General features: G+C 54.0%; 1 protein-coding gene across 8 annotated transcripts in view; it reads left to right on the top strand.

Annotated features, from left to right (window-relative positions):
- LOC144723595 (uncharacterized) overlaps positions 1-22,688 on the top strand; it is a 128,352-nt gene that overhangs the window by 12,445 nt on the left and 93,219 nt on the right. For 7 of the 8 annotated variants that reach the window (XR_013586232.1, XR_013586230.1, XR_013586233.1 and 4 more), the window contains exon 5: positions 3,748-3,807. Coding sequence is in view for 5 of the 8 variants with exons in the window: in XM_078602453.1 (XP_078458579.1) it covers positions 3,748-3,807 (60 nt within the window). In the remaining 3 variants the exon portion in view is untranslated. Of the gene's footprint in view, positions 1-3,747; positions 3,808-8,973; positions 18,357-22,688 lie in introns of those variants that run through there. The other variant, XM_078602455.1, reaches the window with a different exon arrangement.

The following is a 22,688-nucleotide window of genomic DNA, read 5'->3' as shown; positions in this document are numbered from 1 at the left end:
CGCGCGAGATCGGAACGGAGGCAATGGTGATTGGTCCCAAGTGAGCGCCGGCGAACGGGAAATTGGGCGGCAACGCGGCCCAGAGGCGGAAGCGCGCTCGCCGCTCCTTGAAGGGGTTTGGGGTTGGAGCCCGGCGGCCGGCCTGGTCAATACTGCGAGAGTATCGGCCCTAAAATACTACTATTGCTACGCACCATTTGCTTCACAACGGACGTTCGAAATCCGGTAATGTTTTTTTTTATTATAAAGAGCAGTAGGCCATGCGTGCCGGTGTCACGGTCCAAAGTTGCTAAATTCGATAAAAACCACTCGGTTTAATTACGTAATTGGGTAAAACGGTGTAGCAACATCACCCGCCTACTGGCAGACTCTCGATTTATAGCGCCGCGCTTTGATGAGAATTGTTTTTATTAAAGGGGGGAGTGGGCTGGATAATTTTGTCCACATTTCCACGACGCCCGAGGCTGAACGGCACCGCGTGTTCGGCGCTGCTCATCACTGTGTGGAGCTGCCACGGCACTGTAATGGTCCGTGCATTGCCCTTGCAATCGAGAGGTCACCCGTTCGATTCCATAGAAGCAATGGGCAAATGTATTCATAATTGGGTACGCCACATTCGGTCGATCAGATCGTATGTGGTGGAGTAAAGTGTGGGTACTTCCACCGTTTCCAACACATCTGATCAGTGTGGAAGAGTAGACATATTACCCTCTGGAGCTCCCTCTAGAGTGGAGGTTCTTCCGCCAGCAGTGGCATTAGTGAACTATTGCAGGGCTGCGCCTGTACCTTAACATTTTTATCCGTGCGGCTTTCTCTGGGCCGAGATGCAGGTGCCTGTAACCATCCCGGGTGTGGTAAGCAGAGGTGGGACAAAGTCATTGTTATGCAAGTCCAAGTCGAGTCGCAAGTCATCAAATTCATGACTCGAGTCTGACTCGAGTCCAAGTCACATGACTCGAGTCCACATCTCATAGGTGGGACAAAGTCATTGTTATGCAAGTCCAAGTCGAGTCGCAAGTCATCAAATTCATGACTCGAGTCTGACTCGAGTCCAAGTCACATGACTCGAGTCCACACCTCTGGTGGTAAGCGATGCCAAATGTCCCAATTTGGCTGGAACCGGCCCTTTTTCAGAAAGATCTGTCCCTGGTCCTCCCCTTCAACACTTTTGTGAACAGCTGGATTTTGTCGTTGATTTAAAGCGTCCCCGCTTCGTGCTCGACTCGCGATACGAAAATACAGAGGACCTGGTTGGATCCTCTGCAATGTCGCACCATTGCCCAGTTTTCGTACTTTGTCGGATGAGTCAGAGAGCCGAATGCTCTCACCTCTTGTGTGTACACCGTCAAGTCAGAGTGATTTCCTGCTCTCGTGAGCTTTAAGGCATCAGTGCTGATATCCTGTTCATAGCCTTGAACCAGTGGTGGATTTTCCACATGCCTATGACGGGGCGAGTCTCTTAACAGGGCAATCACGATTGCCCTGTTCGTCTATCGACCCCAGATGAATGATGGGCTAGTATACACTGTGGTGGCACAGGACAGACGGTCGAATTGACGGCAACGGAGACGCAGAACGGATAATAACAAAACGCTACGCGTGCATCGTTCTGGGGATTTACACACCGTAAATGTCCCAAAACGGCACGTCAGTGAGACTCATAAAAGAACCAATTTCATCGCGCTGTATAACATCCAAACATTGCTTCTGTAATGTTTCGGTGAAGGAGTGAAATGGCATTGTATATGTTTGCGAGGTTTGTTTTTGTTCATCGCTAATGTACGTTCGTACGGAGGAACGGCTCTAATGGCTTCATTACCGCACTTCCGTTCTCTAACGATACGCCACTACTCGACGTGCCTCGCCGCACGCGCGTGCGATGAGCCGGGAATCAAATCGACTCCGACTTTCAATCACGCGTCGGGGCCAGCTGGCCCCCCGTGCAAGCCACCGGCGCTACTGCGTGGATAATTAAGTCCGAGTGGGTGCACGCGCAAGCCATTGATCACTCGCCGAGCCGCGCGGCCCGACGTGCGTCCCACTCCGAGGTGCAAATAAAACCCCCGCACCGAAAGCGAACCTGGCAGTCGCCTCCGCCTGGGTTTCATCTTCACAGGGAAGCCGGCGCCGTGGCGAGGTCGTCGGCACGTGGGGCTTGGAACCCAGAGGCCGCCGGTTCGATTACATCTCCAAGTTGATTAACTCCCCTCCACGTGCTCGCACCCAGCGGTGTGAATGGGTTCGCCGCGGTCGATCGGCGGGCCCGTCCACGGTGGGGTAAAGTGTAGGTACTCCCATCACCTTCCGAGACGGCTGGGCCGGCGTGTAAGAGTAGGCCAAACACCCTCTAGAGGGGCTGTCTAGTGCTCCCTCTCGTGGAGACCCTTCCGTCAGCAGTGGCCCGAGCAGGCCATTGCAAGGGCTGCACCTTTGCCTTTTATTTATTTTTGGTTTCTCCCGGCGTAAAAGAGTAAAACTGCTGCGGTCAGTCGAGAATTTTCTCTTGTATAGAATAGAAGCTGAAAATAAGCACACCTTTTATGAGCACGGTTCTGATCTAGTTGACGCAGGCTTACATTCCACTGGTGGGGGAAGGCCAAGGGTAGCCATGGAGACGAGCACGCCGTGCTGGTACAGCTGGCCACGCTCCCTCGGGTTGTGCTCGTGCAAAGCTGCTTCTGTGTGCAGACACACACGCACGTGGATGCATCAGGTGGTGCAGCGGTTAATGAGCTGCACTACGCTCCCGGTGAGCGGAGTTTTATTCCCGGCCATAGCTAACGCCGGTGGCGAGAGAGATCTTAACCGGCCCTGGGTCTCACCATGCACCAACGCGCACCGAACAGTGTGGTGAAGTACGGCCAAACGGTTCGCATGAGCGAAAGGTGTGGGAAAGCCTTCATCCAGCAGTAGATTGATAAAGGATTGTCAATTATTTTGGTTGGGGGCCATCCATTCAGTACGTACGCATGGAAGGGGGAGGGGGGGTTAACCCAAATGTGTACGCTTGCGTATGGGGAGTCTACTGACAATGTACATAGCATCATTAAACACGTTAATATTATTAATCTTTGATCGTTTATGCATGGATTAAATATCGGCCGTTCTCTAGGATTCGGGGGTGGGGGAGAGGGGTCAAGTTTTGACAGATTTTTGCGTACGTGCTTAATGGATGGCCCCTTGTTCTATACACAGCGGACACACACACACCGTACTGTGCCGTCAGCTCTTCTGGGAATAATCGTACCAACTCTGCCAACTAGGGCCACATGGCGATGCTGTTTGCCCGGCACCATCACACTTATAATTAGCATCATCTTCAATCATCGTCATCTTTAATAATCATCATTATCTTACGCTTTTTAATGGAAATTCTCAAAAGATGTCTCAAGACATTTTCTCAATTGCACCCCAACTTAGCGTTGGGCTGCTTCCTTTTTTAATATTTAAACTTTTCTGAAACGATCGTTGTTCATCCTAGAGTATCTTGTCATGCCTCTGAATGACCTCACAAGCTTGGGTTGCATCCGGCGAATAGAAACCACGGGGGGCCACACACCACTTGTGCTCATCGGCATGGCGTGGCCGCACACTCTCGGTGGTGCGTGGCAGACATTATGCGACGTCCGTGTCGTTTGACGACGTTGGCGTACGGCGTGCGCCGTCCCCGTCGTGAGCGCGCGACGGCCGCCCGTCACGCCTCTCGCTCCGCGCCCCCTAAGTCCTTCGTTTGTCGCTGTTTTGCAGAAGATGGCGTGGCGCAGGCAGTGGGGCCACGGCGCGAGGACGCGCATTCTCAAATTCCGGGTGAGTGTCTCTCCGTCTCCCATCGCGCGTCGTCGGCGCGATGTCCGACGTTTCGCTCCGCGTGCTGGGAGCTTCTTTGGGAGCCGAATTGTGAACGGCGCGCCGCGTCCGTGTCACGGGATGAAGGGTCCGTTGGGAAATCTCGCACGGAGAGCGGTGTGCCCCCGCGTGTCAGGACGGAGGAGAGGTCCCTTCGCAGGACTTCTCCTCGTGAGTCCTCGAAGAGGCCTAGACAAGAAGCGATTCGTGAATTTGAACGACATTGCCGAGTGGGTGGGGGTGGGGGCGGGGGGGGTTCGTGGGGAGGGGGGGGTGAACGCTCATGATATGTCAGACTCCTGGGGTCTCCCGTTTTGATCTCCCTACGCAGCAGCTGATACAATGGGGGCGGTTTCTCAAATTCCCACCCCCCCCGTCCCACCGCATCTGTCCACTCGGCAGTTGATCGGCAGGTCTCGTGCGATGGGGCAAAGTGTGGGCACTCTCACTTCTTCCAGGACGTACTGCCCATTCTAACAGTGCAACCAAATACTCTCGAGTGGGGCCCATGCGAGCTCGCTTAAAAGGCAGAGGTGCAGCCTCTGCAATTGCCTTCTCACGCCACTGCTGGCGGATACGCCTCCCTGGAGGGAGCCTCGCGTGGAGGCCTTCACCATTTAGCGGAGGCCCTTCCTGCGGCGGCGGCGGTGGTGTGAGCGGGCAGTTGCAGGGCTGCGCCTCTACCTTTTTAACGGCGCGTGCGTGCGATTGCTACGGTCTCCCTGCGTTGGCTACGCGCCCCCGCAGTTTGCTCGCCACCCGGCACGAGGAGCCGCTGTTAATTTGCTTGGAGGTGAGGCCCCTATTTATATGCAGATGATGCGATCGCAGTGGGCGCACGGAGCTTTCTATTGGGAGCAGTGTCCGTTTGCTCGGCAGGCAGCCAGGCGTCCAGGCGTGCGTCCAGGCGTGTGCGGCTGGCGTGCGTGCGTACGTGCGTACGTGCATGCGTCCGCGAGTGCGCAGAGCAAATAATAGTCCCAAGACCTTTGGCCCACGAGTTGCTGATAGCAGCAACGCTTGACGTCATCCAATTGCAATCAAATTATTTGTAATGGTTCACGTCTCGTGTCATCGTAAAGCCGTCGCAAACACGGCGTAGTTAGTGTCTTGGCAGCCGTAATACGCAGGAGCAACGTAAGGGTTTATATTCTAGAATAAACCCCCGTCGGTTGGAATGATGTGCCGGTGTAGTAAAAACTTACTGTACGCTTTCGAAGTAATTTGGCAGATGTTGGAAAATCTTGGTATGCGAATGCTCTTACACGCTATTACACTTTTTCTCCTTCATCGCCGACACTTTTTGCTTGCAATGGGATTCAATGGAAAAAAAACCATGCCAATTGGAATGAAGAACATTTAACTGGAGGCCCGTAAAAGAACTGTGGCCCCCGCCGTGGCGCTCGCGCGGACCGAGTGCACGCGGGCGCGCCGGCCTGGCTTTTGCGGTGAGAACTCGACGGCGAGTGACCCGCCAAAACTTTGGGCCCGCGAGTGTCGCGTGTAAAGTTTCCGCGTTTCCCTCCGGGATCCGTGCAAGGCCCCGGAGTCGCCTCGGCGAGGTTACCTTTCCTCGAGAAAGCAGGAACGACAGATTTTTTTTCGGGTACCGCGCGCCATCACGGAAGAGCGCTACCAGCGCGCTTCGATGTGAAGCAGGCGCCGTTTTCCCTGGCCGCCTCGAGGTTTTACTGTGAGACAAAGATCCCCCGTACAACCCTAACGGACTGTCGGGGCAAGTGCTGTTAGCGAGCACCTTTTGAAGCCCGGCACGGCACACGAGGGTGTCCGTGGCCAGCACCACGCCCGGCCGCCTTTGTCTCCCCAGTGACATGTTTACACACTGCGTCCGGGTACTCATTTGAGGATAAGTCGACCTAGAGGTGGCCCAGGACCGGTTCAGATAATCGTCACCGGTGTTGGCCCTGAGCGGAAATCGAACGCTGGTCGCCGGGTTCGTAGCGCAGAGTGCGAACCGCAACACTACCGCTCCCCACTTACTGTTAGACCCACGCACGCACTCCCACACACACTGTGTACGTTATATCATGGCACCTCCCTTGCCAGTATCAAAATATAACAAAAGGTTTTACCCTTTCTGGCAATAAAACCGGCGTTAAGATGTTAAAACATCAAACTAAAACCTTTTTCAAGGAATCATGTCTGCATTAACCACATACTTGTGGTGAACATGCAAACAAAAAACGTGCTCTGGTAGTATATGCATTTTTCTTTTAAACTGATTGGTCCACAACAGAGACAGCCTTCTTTAGAGCCTCTCTTGTGGACCAATCAGTTTCAAAGACAATGCATATTCTACCAGAGCGTGTTTATTTGTGTGTTCGTGCTCACCACAACTGTGTGTGGTTCACGCAGACACGATTGCCTGCAAGAGGTTTCAGTTTGTTCTTGCATTGTGTACGTTATCCTGCTGGAAATATAGCGGCGGTGCCATCGTCACGTTTCCTCCGAGATCAACACGGCCGGCCGCGGAGTGAACCGCGAGCGAGCCGCGATGGGGCTCGTGTTTGCCTTTTCCCCTCTTCACCCCTTTTGGGGTTGTTTAGCAAGGCCTCTGCTGATGAGACCCTGGAGGTCGAATCCGATCCAGAGTTTGCTTGCTTTAAACAAACGCTGCTGCTGCTGGATAATGTTGGCCTGAAAACCCGAGAGGCCGATGGGCTACAAACTGAGATCTGTGTTTGCGTGCGCGGAGACGCAGAGTGGAGTTCTGCTGTTTGCTTTCATCCTGCGGCAGATGAGTCACGGTCATAGATCGGCTCATCGACCCATACATCCATCCAGTGTCCATGTATACACTCTGTTTAAATGCCGCGAGAAATGTACAATAATACCACTTCGGGGAGGTTTATGCAAAGGAGGTAGAATGAAGAAGTTGGATCCGCACCAGGCTTCACTTGTATTGTCAACACGGCAAGGGATGCGAATCTTTAGAGCAGTGATGGGCAGCCTGGACGGGTCGGTGGGCCACAGGGGCGGCCCTCCTTCGCCCCTGGACGCACCGAGACGAGGCCACCGCGAGGCCCACCACAGGACGCAGGTTGCCCACCCCTGCTTCAGACGGGCGAGATGCGCGCGTTGGGAAGAGACGCAGACGTTGTGATGAGCAGGGCCGCGGGAGACCCCGACGGCGAGACGGGACGAGATACGAGTCCGGTGGATGGCACTGGAGAAGGGGGGCACGGAATGGAAGCTCGCAGAGAGAGAAAAACCCCGAGCAGTAATTGGACTCCTGGCTTAGATGGAGAAGAAAGTGGGAAGTTTAACTTGTGCCCCAGAGAGAGAGAGGGGGAGAGATATCCGTCTCTTCCTCATTGTCGAATGCCTCGGAGCACCTCACCTTGAGGTATGCGGGCTGGGAAATTGAGCGGCGCGTGAGTGATATGCAAAGCGAAAAGTTCTGCCCTTGAACACAGCCGCACCGACGCGAGTTCAATAAAGAAAGTGCAATGTGTGCACAGAGCAAAGGCTCCTGGCTGTAAAAGTGGCAGCTCCCCCGGCCCTCACAGCAGCTTCGGAATGCGTGTTCGACCGGTGGCACGGTGGTTAGCGCACCGCTCGGCCATAGCTAACATCAGTGGTGAGTGATATCCAAACGTGTTCTGGGCCTCGGGCTAAAATGAGTACCATGAAACGGCGCGGTGTGTAAACACCAGCACCGGGAAGACAAAGGTGGCCGGGCGTGGTGCTTAGCCATGCCACCAGCTTGCGCAATGCACCGGCCTTCGTAGGTGCTCGCGAACAGCACATGTCCCAAAAGGCTATGGTAGGCTACCCGGGTGGTCTTTGTCTATGCGAACAGCTGCTAGGAGCAAGATAGCAGTAATTCCTGGGAGCAGCGCAGCGGTGAGTGGTGGGTGTTTGTGGCGCATGGCGTTAGAGATCCAGAGCTTTGGCAGCGACATCTTGCGCTGTTGGTTAGACCCCCTTCTCTAATCAGCGGAGGCGCACGTGTCCGCGTGTCTGTGCGCGTGCGGGTGTGTGCACGCGCGCGTGCATTTGTGCGTTGATGCGTGCAGGGGGGGTGGCTTTGGTTCGCTAACCGACTGTCGCTTTGACTCGATCATTCAGATGTGGAGAACAAGCGACAGAGGCTGGAAACAAACTCTCTGAGTCGGTGGTCTGAATGTCAAAGTGAACCACACATTCAGTTCTTTTGAGCTGGTGGTCTGGGTGAGGCTGTGAGGTTTTGCAAATGCAATGCTGCGGTGCACAGCTTTGTGTGCTGTGAAATCTTTTTGACTTCATTATCAAACCTGTCCTACCAGCTGGATAAGGGCGCCGCCCCTCCCCACGCCGCCGTGGGGGTCGTGCGGGTCGTGGGGTTCGTGGGGGTCGTGGGGGTCAGGGAGGTTAACTGACCATGCTTCACCACGCCAGTCGGCGCGGGTTGGCGAAGCCGCAGGGCGCAGACGCTGGAGCATAGACACACAGTACAACACATTTCGCTGCAGTGGGTATTTCTCGGTGGGCGCCAGGGCAATATCGACAAAGTGACAGGAACCCAGCTTTCATGTAAAAACAATTCCAGTTTTCACGTTCGCCGTTTGGCCTCGTAATGTTTTGAACAAAGAAGCAGCGATGCTCCACCGCTTCTGGTTGTGCAGGTGTGGTCCCCGGCCGCCTTTCCTTCAATGTTCGTTTTCCACGTTCGATCCGAGTTTTTAAGACCTCTGGGCAATGCAATGCTCGTGCAGTGCTTTGCATGAAAATAACCCCGGCTGTCGGCTTCCTTTGGACTGCTGACGGCTCCAGCGCTACCGCACTCGGTGGCACAGCCATCGAGCGGCACAGGCGGTGCAGCGGTGACACGACCCGGAGGGGCCCGGGCGCCAGGCGACGAAGAGGGGCGGGAAATTGGACCGGGTGGGCGAGGTTCGGGGTCCTTTCGTTCCTCGTGCCAGGGCCCATGCCAACCGCGCTCCGGCACTCGTCACGTGCGCGCGGGCGCACGCACGTGCCATGTTTGCAGGGCAGCGTACTCACGTGGCGCAACTTGAGAAGGCTGACCGAGGGATTAACAGCGTGTGTGTGTATGTGCGCGTGTCTTGGGTGTGTCCTCTCCTCCGCCCCCCCCCCCCCCACATCGTCAAAATCGTGGAGCAGAGCATCGGCGGAGGCCCCACGTCCCCGTGTTGCCTGGGTGACACTTCGGTTTTTGCGTTCCGCCCGCCGGGCCTGCTGGTGCCCGTCAAGCCCGTGGCATCTGCGGAGGGTCCCTCCTGCGCCTACTGATGGCGCGAAGCACCCTTCGCGGGCCGGGGCCGACAGCGGGGCCCTCCGGACGGGTTTCCGGTGTCCCTCGCGCCCACTCCCCCTGGTCTGCCCCGGGCCACACCCCCCCGTGGGCTGCGGTGGAACAGTCGGTGACCATGCGGTGCTCTCGGCCACCCGCCCACCCCCCGGGGGGAGCGTGCTGGGAGCGGGAGATCGTCTCGTCAGGGTTGTTTGAAATTGGAGACGCCGCGTGCTCGGCTGCGATCGCTGATGCTTCTATCCGGCTGTGCGGCCGCCGCGGGGCAAGGGGGGACGCTTCCACAAACACGTCAAGGATTTGTTTTACTTCGCTCTGCCTTCACCCGGCTCGTGTTCAAATCTGACGGATACACGCACGCACCCCGCTGTAATTTATTTTGCTTTCACGTGTGGCTCTTTTGTTTTGTTTCACTCGCGCGAGTTGCCCCTCGCAATCAACTCGGTGCCGCGTGTCTGTCCGCGGGGCCATGCACTTGCTAGTTTCCCAAATTACGCGAATGCGAATTATTTCCCCAAAGTAATCGGTTGGAGTCGAGAAGTTCGCCGTCTCCGGAAACCAAACTGTCCAAGCGTTGCGATGAACTTGCGTAATAACCAGAGAGAGGTGCAGCAAAAGCGGCATTCAGAGTTTATTTTACACGACTCCTTCGCTCCATAATTATCCGGCCCCGTGGCCTCTGGAGGGAGAAGTTGTGCGGCTATGCGCTTCGAACGGTGTGCGCCAAATTGGAGGCCAGGTCCAGGGAGGGGTTCAGATCCAGGATGTTCGGCTGCCTGTGATTGACCGGGGTTCTCAAGTGCAGTGGGTTTATAGTTTCAGGCCAGTCACCGATGACTGAACACAAAGCCCCATCACATTTAAAAAAAAATCTGCACTTTGGCAAAATTTCTGCTCTGAGAATGAAATCTTATCGGTTTTACCGTTCATTGACGATGAACTTTGCCCTCATGAGACAGAGCGGGTTGGGAAAGTTCTGCCCTCTGCTGTGTGGACCGGAGCTCACTTGACGGGTTCTCAGATGTAGCTCTGTGAAATCCACTTCTTGTTGGCTGTTGTCTTACGTGAAGGGTTCCGCTGCTCCCAGAGGTCAACGTGTATTACATCTCGTGACGCGATACCAATGACTCAATCGAGGTAAACTTGGTTTTTAGTTTTTTGGTTATTGAGCAAGTGTCCAACTCACTCCTCACTTGGCTTGTACATCTCCTCTGTGTCTCCGTCTTACCTCGTGCCGCTCCTCAGCGTGGCCTCGTTTGCACGACAACCACACTCGCAACGATCCATGACCAGCGCGTCGAGTGTCAAAATCATTTTGCGGAGACTCGGGGACCCTGAATGAAATCAGCCGCTGTGACCTTGCAGTTTGTAATTGTGGCAGTGCATTGTCTCTCTGATGAATTAACTGCACACCATGCCACATCACGCTCTCTGGTTTGATTTTTTCAAAATTCGCGATGAACTTCGGGCACCCATCAGTCGGTGACCGCTCGCCATTCACGGTCTAACATTTGGCTTATTTCCGCATGAAGCTCTGGCATTTTCCAATGTCTTGTCTCGAGTCGGACGTCCTAAGCTTCTTTAATAGAATGTTTCACCGAGCCGATTATCTGCTGTGCGAAACGTGTTGCCTGTGCTTTGTTTGAACACGACGTTATACTACCCTCGGATATTATAAGCTGTTTATTTTAAGCGCGGCGTTTGGTTGAATCAAAAGGCAGTAAACGGCAGAGCGGATGTGGTACTGTTTGAGTTTTAGGATCCGACGAGAGAAGGAACGCTCCGATAACGTTCGAGACTTTGGTGTATTTGCAAAGCACGTACGGGAAACTGGGTGGCGCTCGTCAACACACTTGCACAAGGAGCACAAAACAAAAGATTGTTCGGCGCGCAAACGGAACCGGTGGGTGGGGAGGGAGGGGGGTGAAGCACAATGGAAAGAGAAGGTTATGATTTACCGCGGACCGTTTCTCAATCTCACATTCCGTGAACCTCGCACCGCTCGCACACATTCCCGTCCGGGTTGAAGGAGGTGTTTCCTGTTTACAGAAGAGTTCGCCGCAAAAGCCGGGAGACGCGTTTTCTAAGACTCGCGCGACGCCGTTGAGCCAGAAGGGCTGATAACCTGGTGTTGGTGATTGTTGACAAATATTCTTTAGAACCTTTTCAGTCGCTTTGTGGCCTTGAGTTTGGTATTGTTCCGGGCAGGTTCAGTACAACCCGACTTTGCATATGCGTTCATAAATCGGTGAACCGGAAACGTTGCAGTCTTTTCTTTTATTCCTCCCTCCACCGGTGAATTTTCCGTGTTTTTGTTCTAACCTTCATGACATTTGTACAAACACATCTGTGCAAAAGTTTTAATGTCGCCGTGCGATGGCCACTGAAATTGGGACGGCTTCGGCCGGACTCCCATCTCCCCCCCCCCGCCCCCATCCCCGTTTGGCGGTGGCAAGCCACCTCGGCCGTACATCGGCCGAACGTTGGCCAGTCCGTGCGGTCTCTTGTGTGTCGCGAGCCGCTTCGTGTCTTCACGCGTTACGCACGCTGCGCACAAGAGCCCATGTCCCAGAATGAACTTCAGTTTCTCGACGGGGGCTAAACGCTTCTGTGTTGATTATTGTTGCTGAAATCTGCTGACGAGCGGATTTTTATAAGGAAGAGATTTTACTGCCGTTGCTGTTGGACGCTGCGTCGGAGAGCTGTCGCAATTCCGAAATATAAACCTCTTGCTTGCCCTGGGGCCAGTGAAATGTAGGCCGCAGCAATCCGCAGCTCCACAGTAATTTAGTTGCCAAGAAGACGTAAAATATATGTGTATTGCAATGGAACTTAGGAAGTACCGAAAGTCGTAACACAAATATTTCATAATGAACGTTACGCATTCCAGCACTTTAGAGGTCGCATGTTTAAGGCTGACGGCGTCGTGATTTTGGTTTTCACTTTGCTGACGGTGTTGATATTGATCTTGTTGTTGATGTTGATCTTTGTGCCACTAGGGCTTTAGTGGCGATGATTGTAGAGGATGACCCCGGGGCGTGGGCCACCTCGTGTCGTCGGCGCAATGGTGACCTTTGCGGCCGGTGGCCGAAAAGCGCCGCGACCCGACCCGTTTGCGTGAACCGCATGACCCCGACGTATCCTAGCAGCTGGGCCTGCGCTCCACTCCTGTCCACACCCCGAGTGTCTCCCCTTCGGTGGCCAAACGACCTGCTTTGGCCAGAACAGGGCAGTGTCCCCCTCCCCAAGCTTTTGTGAAAATCTAGATTTTGTCGCCGGTTTAAAATGTTCTGGGGTCATGCCCCCGACTCGTGATGCCAGGCCAGTGGCAAGGGCTCCATTAGCAGTGGGAGGGGTTCTCTGGACAGTGGGAGGGGCTACGTGCGTTGTAAGTGGGGCCTATGAGAAGTAGGCGGTGGGCTATGGGAAGGAGGCTTGAGCCATTGGCAAACTCGAGCCGGTGGGTGGTGGATCAGGGGCGGTTATGCAAAGAGAGAATTCCCTAATGGAGAGAGGGGGCCGCCAGCCCCTCCATGTGTCCTGGTTGAGCCTCCCAAGGCTCAAACGAGCATCTGGCATAGCTCCTCATCTCTGTCAGCCACCACGAGACGGCAGTGTAAATTCCACAGGCTGACTCCTTGGGGTATTCGTGGGTCACTACCCGGAAAGTGGCACTCATTTTATTGATCCCTGAAAGATGATGGTCAGATGTGAATCCCGACAGGGATTCGAAGCACATGCCAAATAGCCATCGAGATTTTCAGAGAGACATTGATTGTTTTTTTGGGCGGGGGGGGGGGGGGTGAGGTTGGATTTTGCTTCCACAGAGATGGAGCAATGAGGGTTCAACTCGTGTGCAAGGTTAGATGGCTCGCATCGCGAGCCCACACGAGTGATGGCGATGACTTGGGGAGGCCTTCACCCTACGGTGGATAGATCACAGCTGATGGACGATAAGGGCAACGCCTGCTTTACGTCCTGCACACATTTATTCGGTGGCTGCTGCGCATCTGCGCAAGCCGGATTGGCTATTAATATTTAACTGAGCATTGTTAAGAGTAATTGTTAACAGTAATCGTTGTTCATGAGCGCAGGACCGCCCAGAGGGGGGGATGTGGACAGAAGGGGACATTTGCTGCGGGCGTTAAACAAACGAGGGCCCGCAATAGGGCATGTGGGTAGTGGAATCGGGGAGGCCCACGTGGCATTCCACCCCGGGCCTCCAGGAGCCTGCGAGCAGCTCGGGCTGAACGACACTGCACGCACACGGCCACGTGAGAGCGTTCCTCGCCACGTGGCCTTCTCCAGCCAAACGGACGCTCTACGGCAGAATTGACGGATCATGCCAGCCGGGGTAACGATGGTTAATTGTGTTAATGAGCGACTCCTTGATCAGCATCGCTCACACGACAAGACCGGATTCTCCTTTTAATTACGATGAACAAAATTGCTTTATTGTTCCAAGAAGACGCACCGAGGTAGGGTTTCACGCAAGGTAGGTGCCTGACCCAAACCCCCTAATCCTGACACTAACTTGGTTGAGGGCGCTTGGTTGGCAGACAATGGCAGTGTGGCCTCGTGTCAGGAATGGAAATGTGAAGTGAACACGAGCGGCGAATCTGCCCTGCGGATTCGTGCGGCAGATTTTTTGGGGTCCGTCAAATGGTGCGGGAGTCGAATGGGAACGCGAAGCGAGCGACCGTCGGTGTACTCGAGTTGTTATTATGGTGACGTGTATCATTAGCCAGGATAACAATCCACGTGGTCGGCTGGCAATGCTTAGCTTTTTTACTCGTGCACACAAGTTGGGGCACCGCCACCACCACCCATCCGTCCAACAAGGGAGGCGTTTTGACCGCAGGGCGGAGATCGTAGCCACCGCAGGAGGTGCAATCGGGGATTAATTTGCCACCGAAAAATAAGTCAGGTCTCTGGTCGACTCGAGTAGGCTTTGCGACTAATAGCCGTAGCAATAGCAGCGAGGGGTATGGTGGATGTTGGTGGGCCTGGGTGTGCGAAAATGTTTCCTGGACTACCGAGCCAGGGACAGAGCCCGGCTGCAACCAACGAGCGGGTGGGGGGGGGGACGGAGCGGCCCGTTTTGTGTGCGCGGCTTCAGTCTCCAGCGTGACACGGCGAGGGTGATGGCAAAGCGGTCGCCACACCGCTCGCCGCTGTCGCATTGGGGGAGGTGGGGGGGGGGGACGGTTCGTGCCGGTCTGGTCTCGAGCGTTCCCGTTCGAAATTCGAACAAGCGCTAATCCAAATTCACGATGACATCGCTGCTTTCTCCGATGAACACTGCCGAGTGACAGAATGAATACATTTCGTAACAAACTTGACTTGGAGCTTTCGTGACTGCAGGAATTACTCTTTGTTTCTTTCGGTAAAGTCACGTAGAAATAAATTGTATGGTTATTATTTTTTCTACGTGACTTTACCGAAAGAACCAAGGAGTAATACATATCGTAGCCTGACGTTTTGCGCAATCAGCCTCTGCTCTGAATATGAGCCTTTGCCCGAAACGCCAGTTTGCAATGTGCCGCATATAATCTGTCTGTGAAGTCACACGCTTAACTCTGTGCACCCCAAAGTCTGCCACGGACCTCAGGTTGGCACCACACCAAGGGCGCAGCGGGAACGCACCACTCCCATCATTCCTCGCTTGCATGGTCATGTGGCCACCACATTGCACGTGCGGTACAACGCTTCTCAGCCTTGCCCAGACCTCCAGCTCTAGAGCTGCGTGTATTGCCACCCGTGCTTACTGAGCTTTGTCAGTTTGCGTCATCAAACACGTTGTTGATCTCCTGCGTGGGTTTCCGACTTTAAAGCGCATGCGCCACTTCGCCCCGTTGTCCCAAGCACCAATTCACTGCGATGCTTTGCGCTGAAGTAACGGCCCCCTTTGTGCGTGAAATGCGCCCGAATTGAGTTGAATTCAGTGGCGACCTGGGCGCAGCCTAATTCGCACGGCGTTGCCTCGCGATCGTGCGGTCATCTCGCGCACAACCGTCTCCACCGTGACCACCCATTCTCAATTCTCTTACGTCCGGCGAATTATTCGTACACTTTGGGCGGAAAATTGTCTTGCGTTGACAACGCACTGTGCCGAGTCTGTGGAATTTCGTTTCCACGGGCATGTGTACACTCGCTCACCAAAAAAAAATAGAACAAATTCCTGCCGATACCAATCCACCGACGGATGAGAGAGGCCTCGCCACGCCATCTCGGCCACGGGTTATTTTTTGTTTGTTTGTTTCGTGACCACACTTCACGCTGCTCGGTGGAGATTGGGGGCGTGAGGGCAGGGGCAGCGCTGATAGCGCTTGCCACCGATGGCTATGGCCGTGGGCAGGAATCTAACTCGCCCGCTTCACCGTACAGAACGCCGAGCACTGGAGCACGTACTTAAGGAACACACTGTATACATGTATATAAATACAGTACGTACTTAAAACGCTGTGCAATGAACTGTTGATATTCGATTTTATGGAATGCGCCTCGAACACAACATTATCGTTAAAGCATCGTTGTGGGGAATGTCGAGAACAAAATAAATAGCGCTCCTCGTAGTTTGCGTGTCCAAAGCAGGACCCACGTCTTATACAGTGGGTCCTTGCCGATTGACATCGGGCAGTGCACCAGCATTGGTTTGAGCAAGCCTGACTGCTGATGAGACACTTGAATGCTGATCCTGGCCTAGAGTTTTCCTTGTGCTGCTCATGGAGATGTACTCCACGGGAAGCCCTGAGGCCCGATGGGTTTCGTTGGAGAGGCGAACGTGGGGCGAGAAAGAGGCGTTATTTGTTTTGTACCATTGCTCGGTCATGGAACCAACTCGCTCATCATCAGCGCGTTGGGAGCTGCCCCGCTCCGGGCTCGAGCTGCCGTTGACAGGCCGTGAATGTTTGGCCAAGGGCCTCTCGGTGAGTAGTTTGTTGGTCGACCGCATCCCTGTAAAGGTTACCGCTTTAATTCCACGCTCACCGCTAGTGGCTTAACGACCCCCCCCCCCTTCCTCCTCGCTCTTCACCAACGAAATCACCAATGGACTCCGTCTTATTTTATACCGCCCCTCCCCCTTGAAACAGACTGCAGAGGCAAGGTTCACGGCTTGACAAGGCTCATTCTCACTCGACCTTCTCTGAGAAATGTCCGCTTACATCTCTTTCGCCACCACTGACGAAAATCACCCAGGCACTGTTTGTCAACGTGTGAATCTGGTCCCTGGACATAATGGCCTCTTACCTGGTCATACACCTTCATCCAGCAGTAGTTTCACCATGGCTGCTGATGATGATGAAGATGGTCATCGTGAAGAAGACCTGATCATGATGATCTCTTCAGTGGCCGAGGATCACCGCTCGAGTTTGTTATGGACTGGTTGACAGAGGACCGTGGCTGGACCCGTTTGTCAAGTTTGGTCAGCTCTGCCTATTATTGTGCAACGATATTGACATATTCTGAGCAGTATCGATCTCTTCGGCATTTGCATGTTTGTGATCCTGCGCTCCTCCTGGCGATATAATTCACTCGAGTCTCTTGATTTTCTATCGAATTGCTCAAAAAGGCAAACGTCAGCGGTTTCCCCTGCTCAGATAAGCGAACGGGCGATGCCCTTCTTCGTTCACGGCTCGAGAGCCGGTGGTGTAAGTTTCGCATTCCCGTGGCAGGCAGCTAGTCCACTGTTTACTTCCCACAAACTCGTGCTGAGCTCATCGACCTGAGAGAGGAATGTGTTATGGGCTGAGTTGACCCCTGGACCAGGATTTGAACTCGGCCGTGGCATGGGCCAGATTGTGCGGCCGGGCTCGAGCGTGGGCAGAGGAAGGAGACTGCAGGAATCGGTTTTGGGCGGTTCGATCGCACTCCATTACACGTGACGCGAGACGCGGCGCACGCTGGTAAACGATGTTGCGTCAGCGGCGCTGGATGCGTATAAAGTATATTTTTTCACAAGTTCAGCGCTTTATAAGTAAGGTGCCCTCCCTTGACGAGCTGTTGGCTAAAATTAGCGCGTTATCGGTCATCACAAATGTAATGGGAGTCCAAGCAATTATACGGAGGCAATTAACTTTCGTGTAATAATGATGACAACATATATTTTCTTTCTTAAAATGGCACCGTTTGCTTTCTTTGTTTAAAAAAAAAAGTTGTATTATTCCGTGATGTTTATAAACATTGTAAAAATAAAACAACCCAAGAGGAATTCTATATTCCTTTCTCGGACAATGGCAGGCGGCTGCCCCGCTGCTGCCAAGTTTATCGCTTCCCGACGGCGAAGTTGAGCCGGTCCCCTGTGTGAACCGCGGCCTCTGTGCGACCACGGCAGCCACGCCACACAGCTCCAAACGCTGCTGCCACCGTCAGCTCACCGTCTCGCAGTAACCGACAGGTATTACAAAACAAACTGCCGCAAAGAGGTTTACAAAGTTACGGAATATCTGGCAGTAGAGGGATTTTCTTTTGTTGGTCTGTGTTCACGCCTGTTTTGTCATCGTCGTCGCCGGTGTAACCTAGGAATGCGTCGTTTTACTCGCACGTGCCGTGCCGTGCGTGTCCCGTGCGTTTCCCTACAAAGACGGGCCGTTTTCTAATTGCTCCAAGGTGACGTTTGCTACGACGATAATGGCCGTATCTATAACAATAAAATAATAAAACTGACGAACTTTAAATAAAGAGCTCCCCCCAGCAATAAAGACGGAAGGCTCGCGAGTGGCCCGGGAGAGAGGCCGTCGTCGCCTCCCGATGCAAAGTTCAAGGCGGATGAATGGCAGCGGTTTCTGCGCGGAGGACCGACTCCGGCTGCGAACGCGGTCGCTTTGAACGATCGAATCCCCCACAGCGGGTTACCTTGCGTGGCGTGACTCGTGAGCAGTGGTCCGCACAGTCGCACAGACCTCACCACCCCCCCTCGCCGCCGTTATCAGGGTGGTTGTGTTGGTGGTCGACGACGCTGTTGGGTGGACAGCGTCGTGGGGAATTCCGCGCGGCTGTCGTGGGCATTACGGGACCGACGCGCGCCATCGGAGCGCTGCTTCTCGGTACGCAGCAGAGGCCACTGGCCTGCGGCACCGTGCGTAGACAAGTAGCGTGTGAATGTCTGTACATTTCTGTGAAGCTGTTGATAGTCACTGAAAACAACTCAGGCTTTTCCCTGTGCCTACTCCACTATGATTTGTTTTTCCTACTGGACTCCTTGGGTGTAGTCTTAATAAAGCAACTTTCCTCACTCTGTTGTTGTCTTCCATCATTAATTTTTTTCCTGCAATTATCTGATGAGCACTGTACATAATTGTCTACCGAGACGTCTGACGGCTGTGTAAAAGTAGGCCAAATGTCTCCGAGTGGGGCACTGTTGAGCTGTCTTTCGTTGAAGCCCTTCCGCCAGCGGTGGCGTTGCAGGGCTGCACCTTTACCTCTCACCATGAAGTGTACTGGGGCTTTGTGGACAGTCTGTGCACAATCCACCAACCCGTGGGTTGCCCCGCACGGAGGCTCCACACTGGCGCACAGCGATCACAGCGGCCGGCCGTACTCCGGCCGTACTCCGCTCCGCTGTGCGCTGCCGGGCGAGGTCCCCCGCCCGACTGGAAGTGAAGAGGTCACAGGTCACGACAGCGCAGGCCGGCCGGTGTGTCAAGTCGCTCTGCCGTTCTTTCGGAGAGGCCGGTGCAATTGCGTGGGTGATGTCCGACTCCGTCGCTCTGTCGTCCGCCCTCTGTTCACATTGCTGGTCTTGGTTGCGATCGCCATTGTGTGGACCCCGAGGCTCCTGATCCCTACAAAGATGTCGCCACCGCGTTCTCGTCTGGTTAGAAAACAGGACCCTGCGGGGTGGGCTGGTAGGAACGAATAACCAAAGAATATAAACATAATGTATTATTACACTTGTTTAGCCAGGAAAGCCCCACTGAGTCTAAAGGTTTTTGTAGGGTCCTGCCAAGTGTTTGCAGTAGGGGGCGATGTTGCTACACGGTCGGACGGACGGTCGGACGATATAATCTATTGTAGGCTGGTCCACTTCGTTCCTACCAGTAACAACGGACTTGCTCTATCGATCGAGTTCCTCCTTGGGCAGATCAGGCCTCCCGTTTCTACAGGTCACTGTGCTGTTGAACTTGTACGGGAGAGAGGGAGGATATGGGCTGGTGGCTTAGAGGTCCGAGCACTGAGCAAGCACAGCCCGAGATCCTCAGTTCAAGTCCAGGCAGCGGCCCTTGTGATTTACCCGGGTTCTCAAGTCTAGTGAGTTGGTGGTCTCAGCCCAGTTGTGCCATATGGCTCAAGGACCCTGGACTCGTCCTCTGCGATGTCGAGGTTTTTGTCTTCGTCGTTGTTGCTGCTGTGCTCACGCAGCACCACGGATCTCCCGTGTAAAATACTTGGGCAACTGGAAAAAAACGGGACAAATCCGTGTAACAAATGCAATCAACTTTAACTGAAAAGAGTCGCCGTACAAAACAAACCCCATCGTATTGAATTCGCTTGTGCAATTAATTTTGCTAAATTCCAGGTCTGAGAATTCAAAAGTATCGGTTTGACTTTCATGTGATGAACATTTCTGTCTAAAGTAGGGTAAGTGAGGAAGCGCAGCGGCCCCTAGTGTGGACCAGAGCGTCACTCGAACTTGAAGGGATCTCGAAGGTAGCTCTGTGACATCCGCTTCCACGGGACGTTCTCCAGCACCGGAGGTTGCGTTGCTCTTCGAGGGTTCCGGACGAACTCTTCGTCTCGTGCCGTGACACCGAAGGCACAATTGTAAAACAATTGGGGAAAAGATAAACGCCGAAACTGTAATACACAGCAGGGAAAGAGAGGGAGAGGTCATGCTGCAGAAGCCACGCAGACTTTGAAATGCTCGGTGTGGGATGGGCGACTGGAAAAGGGCGATATTCAGTTTGTCATAAACATGGTGACTGCAACTTTACACTAAATGCAAAGCTGTCAAGCTGTCAAGCTGTTAATATACAGGGTGCACAAGTTGTAAAACTAAATGACTTAATTCGGTGCATTGGCAATGGAGCGGCACGACGACTGCCTTACGGCGGAAAAGTAGAACTGCAGAGGTCCCGTTTCGGGCAACGGGCCATGGCCAAAAGTGTGAGCTGCGATGAAACTCGGTTTTGGTTTGAACGCGCAGACACACAAACGGCTCCGGTTTCTTCCCACGTGGCAATAAACACATTCCTGCGGAGGGAGCTGGTAGGAACGTTGGGTTGCTCGGTCAATGGCCAGAGTCAACGGCGGCGTGGTGTATTCCGCAAATATGGCCGACTGTGAGGGCGGGCACAAGCCGGCGTGAGTAGGTTAAACGTTGAGTTTTATAAGGGCACCACGGGGTGACCAGCCCCTCCCCACCCAGGCCCACCCCTCCCACCCTCCCCACCCAGCCCCTCCCCTTCCCCACCCAGCCCCTCCCCACCCTCCCCACCCAGCCCCTCCCTCCCCACCCAGCCGCTCCCCTCCACCCAGCCCCACCCCTCCCATTTTTTGATGCACGACGGACGGACACAATAATCCCCTGTGGGCTGGTGTAACCAGGAGGTTCCTACCATTATCATTCATTGACCGACGCCACCTTCATATACACAGGGCCGTAGACCTTGGACAACTGTTTGGGCCGGCTCAACGCGTGGCCGTGGTCCCTCGTTCCTCGCCCCTCCGAGTCGTCCTCTCTCGCTCTCTCTTCACGAGAGAGCGAGGAGTGAACACCTCGCGGCATATTACAAGTTGAATTACTGTTTTGAAAATGTCAACTTACAAGACGGCGCCGTTCGTTCGGAACATTGTAAGTTTTATTGACTCGTGTTTACGCCACTGACAACGCAGTCCGCTAATTTATTGTTTAGTTGCGAGTAGCAACACTAAACATGGTGATAAGACAACTCTACCTCTGACGGGAACACACGGGTGACATATTTACACCCATAATTGTGCTCCAACCCCTTCCTCGTGTTTCACCGGCGTTGTGGTAAATGCTGATAAATTACGCGGAAAACATAGACGCGTGGAAGAGAAACAGTTACTGCTAATTTAGATGTTGAATTTTAATTACCGTTGGAAAGAAGTGTGTGTGTTTATTTTTTACGGCCAAATTAAAGTGCTCGTTTATCTCGGCGCCGCGTGTATGGAACATGATTCTGCGCGTGTATACGTGCGGAACAAAAGGTGAGGAGTGCGTAGAGACACGTGGACTTGCACCGAGAGGCAGCCAGGGAAACGTGCGTTAGAGGACATACCCCGGGGACCAGCAAACAAAATAAGAAGAAGAGCCATTTCGCTTTCGGTAAAAAAAACAACCTCTATTTCAAGAGCCGCAATGCACTGTCTGGTGAATAGGAGACGGCGGTGGTCCTTCCTAAATATCGTGTCACGAACAATGTCATTAAAGAGCCACCGCATGCGGCTCCGCAGGTTGCCGACTCCTGACGTACTCGGAGACGTCGAATTGACTTGAGCAAAGTAAGCGGCGCTTAGGGCACGTCGTAAGGAAGAGTCGATGGCCGGTGGTCGAGACGAACGAACGAGTGGCAGTCGAAGGAGGGAGCCCGTCGGAGAGGACGTGCGCCCTGGAGAAGGAGCAGTGCGTTCGACTCGTGTGCGGCAGCAAGATGGATCGTGAGACGTTGAGAGATGGCGAGAGTTTCGGAAGAAGGCCTTCGTCCGGCAGTGGATGGATCGTTGCTGATTACTGTGGATGTGCGCAATACAGGAGCCCCGACTGTGTAGAGATATAAAAACACTCTCCTTGTATCCGGCTTGCTGTGGGGGGGGGGGGGGGGACGGTCGTGACGGATCCTATCATCCGTGTTTACTTGTATAAACTTTGTCCACGCGGTAAAGCGTGGAGAAAATTATAAAATGTCCACCCCCCCCCCCCTTTGTTATCTGCGCGGAGGCACGCATAGAAGGAAGAAAACATTGTTGCGCGATGACAAGGCGATCAATTTATAGACACCCCACTGATATCTCATGGACTCCCCCCCCCCTAACTTCCCAACCGGGCGTAGTGATTCCTGCTGAAATGAGTGTCATCGTCATTGGTTTTGTTGTACTATCGGGGGCAGTATTTTATCGTCGGCCGCTCGTCTTGCCGAGCCGAGCCGGGCCACGGCCGAAGCTTCGTCAGCGGCGGAGGCGGCGGCCGGGATGGGCCCTGAGGTCGCTGCGCTCGGAGTCCGGGCAGAGCGGCCGTGACGCAGTCCGTCGCTCGGCACACCCGGTGCTCCGCCCCCCCCCCCCCCCCCCAGTTGACAAGGCTGAGCCAGTGGTGGGCATTCCACATTACTGTGGCAGACGCGAATTTTTTTCCGGGCGATTGGATACTGTGAGAGCGATGGCTCTGTGGGACGAGATTCGATTTGTGCGTTGAGGTTGTTGGGTGGCGTGCGGAGGCTTTAAAATGAAACGTTGTTCTCTCTCTAATGTCTCTGAGTTATCGTGATGGGGTATCTGTAAATTGATCGCTCTGTAAAAGCGTGAATATGTTCACACGAGAGGCGTTTGGCAGAGTCTAAAGCTGGCAGATTTGCATATCCCGATCAAACGACCAGTTACAAAA

The sequence above is a fragment of the Lampetra planeri genome, chromosome 18, assembly GCF_965212315.1.
Source record: "Lampetra planeri chromosome 18, kcLamPlan1.2.h2, whole genome shotgun sequence".
NCBI classification, from domain to species: Eukaryota; Metazoa; Chordata; class Hyperoartia; order Petromyzontiformes; family Petromyzontidae; genus Lampetra; species Lampetra planeri.
The sequence above is the reverse complement of the archived record's forward strand: the minus strand, read 5'-3'. Positions and strand labels throughout refer to the sequence as shown.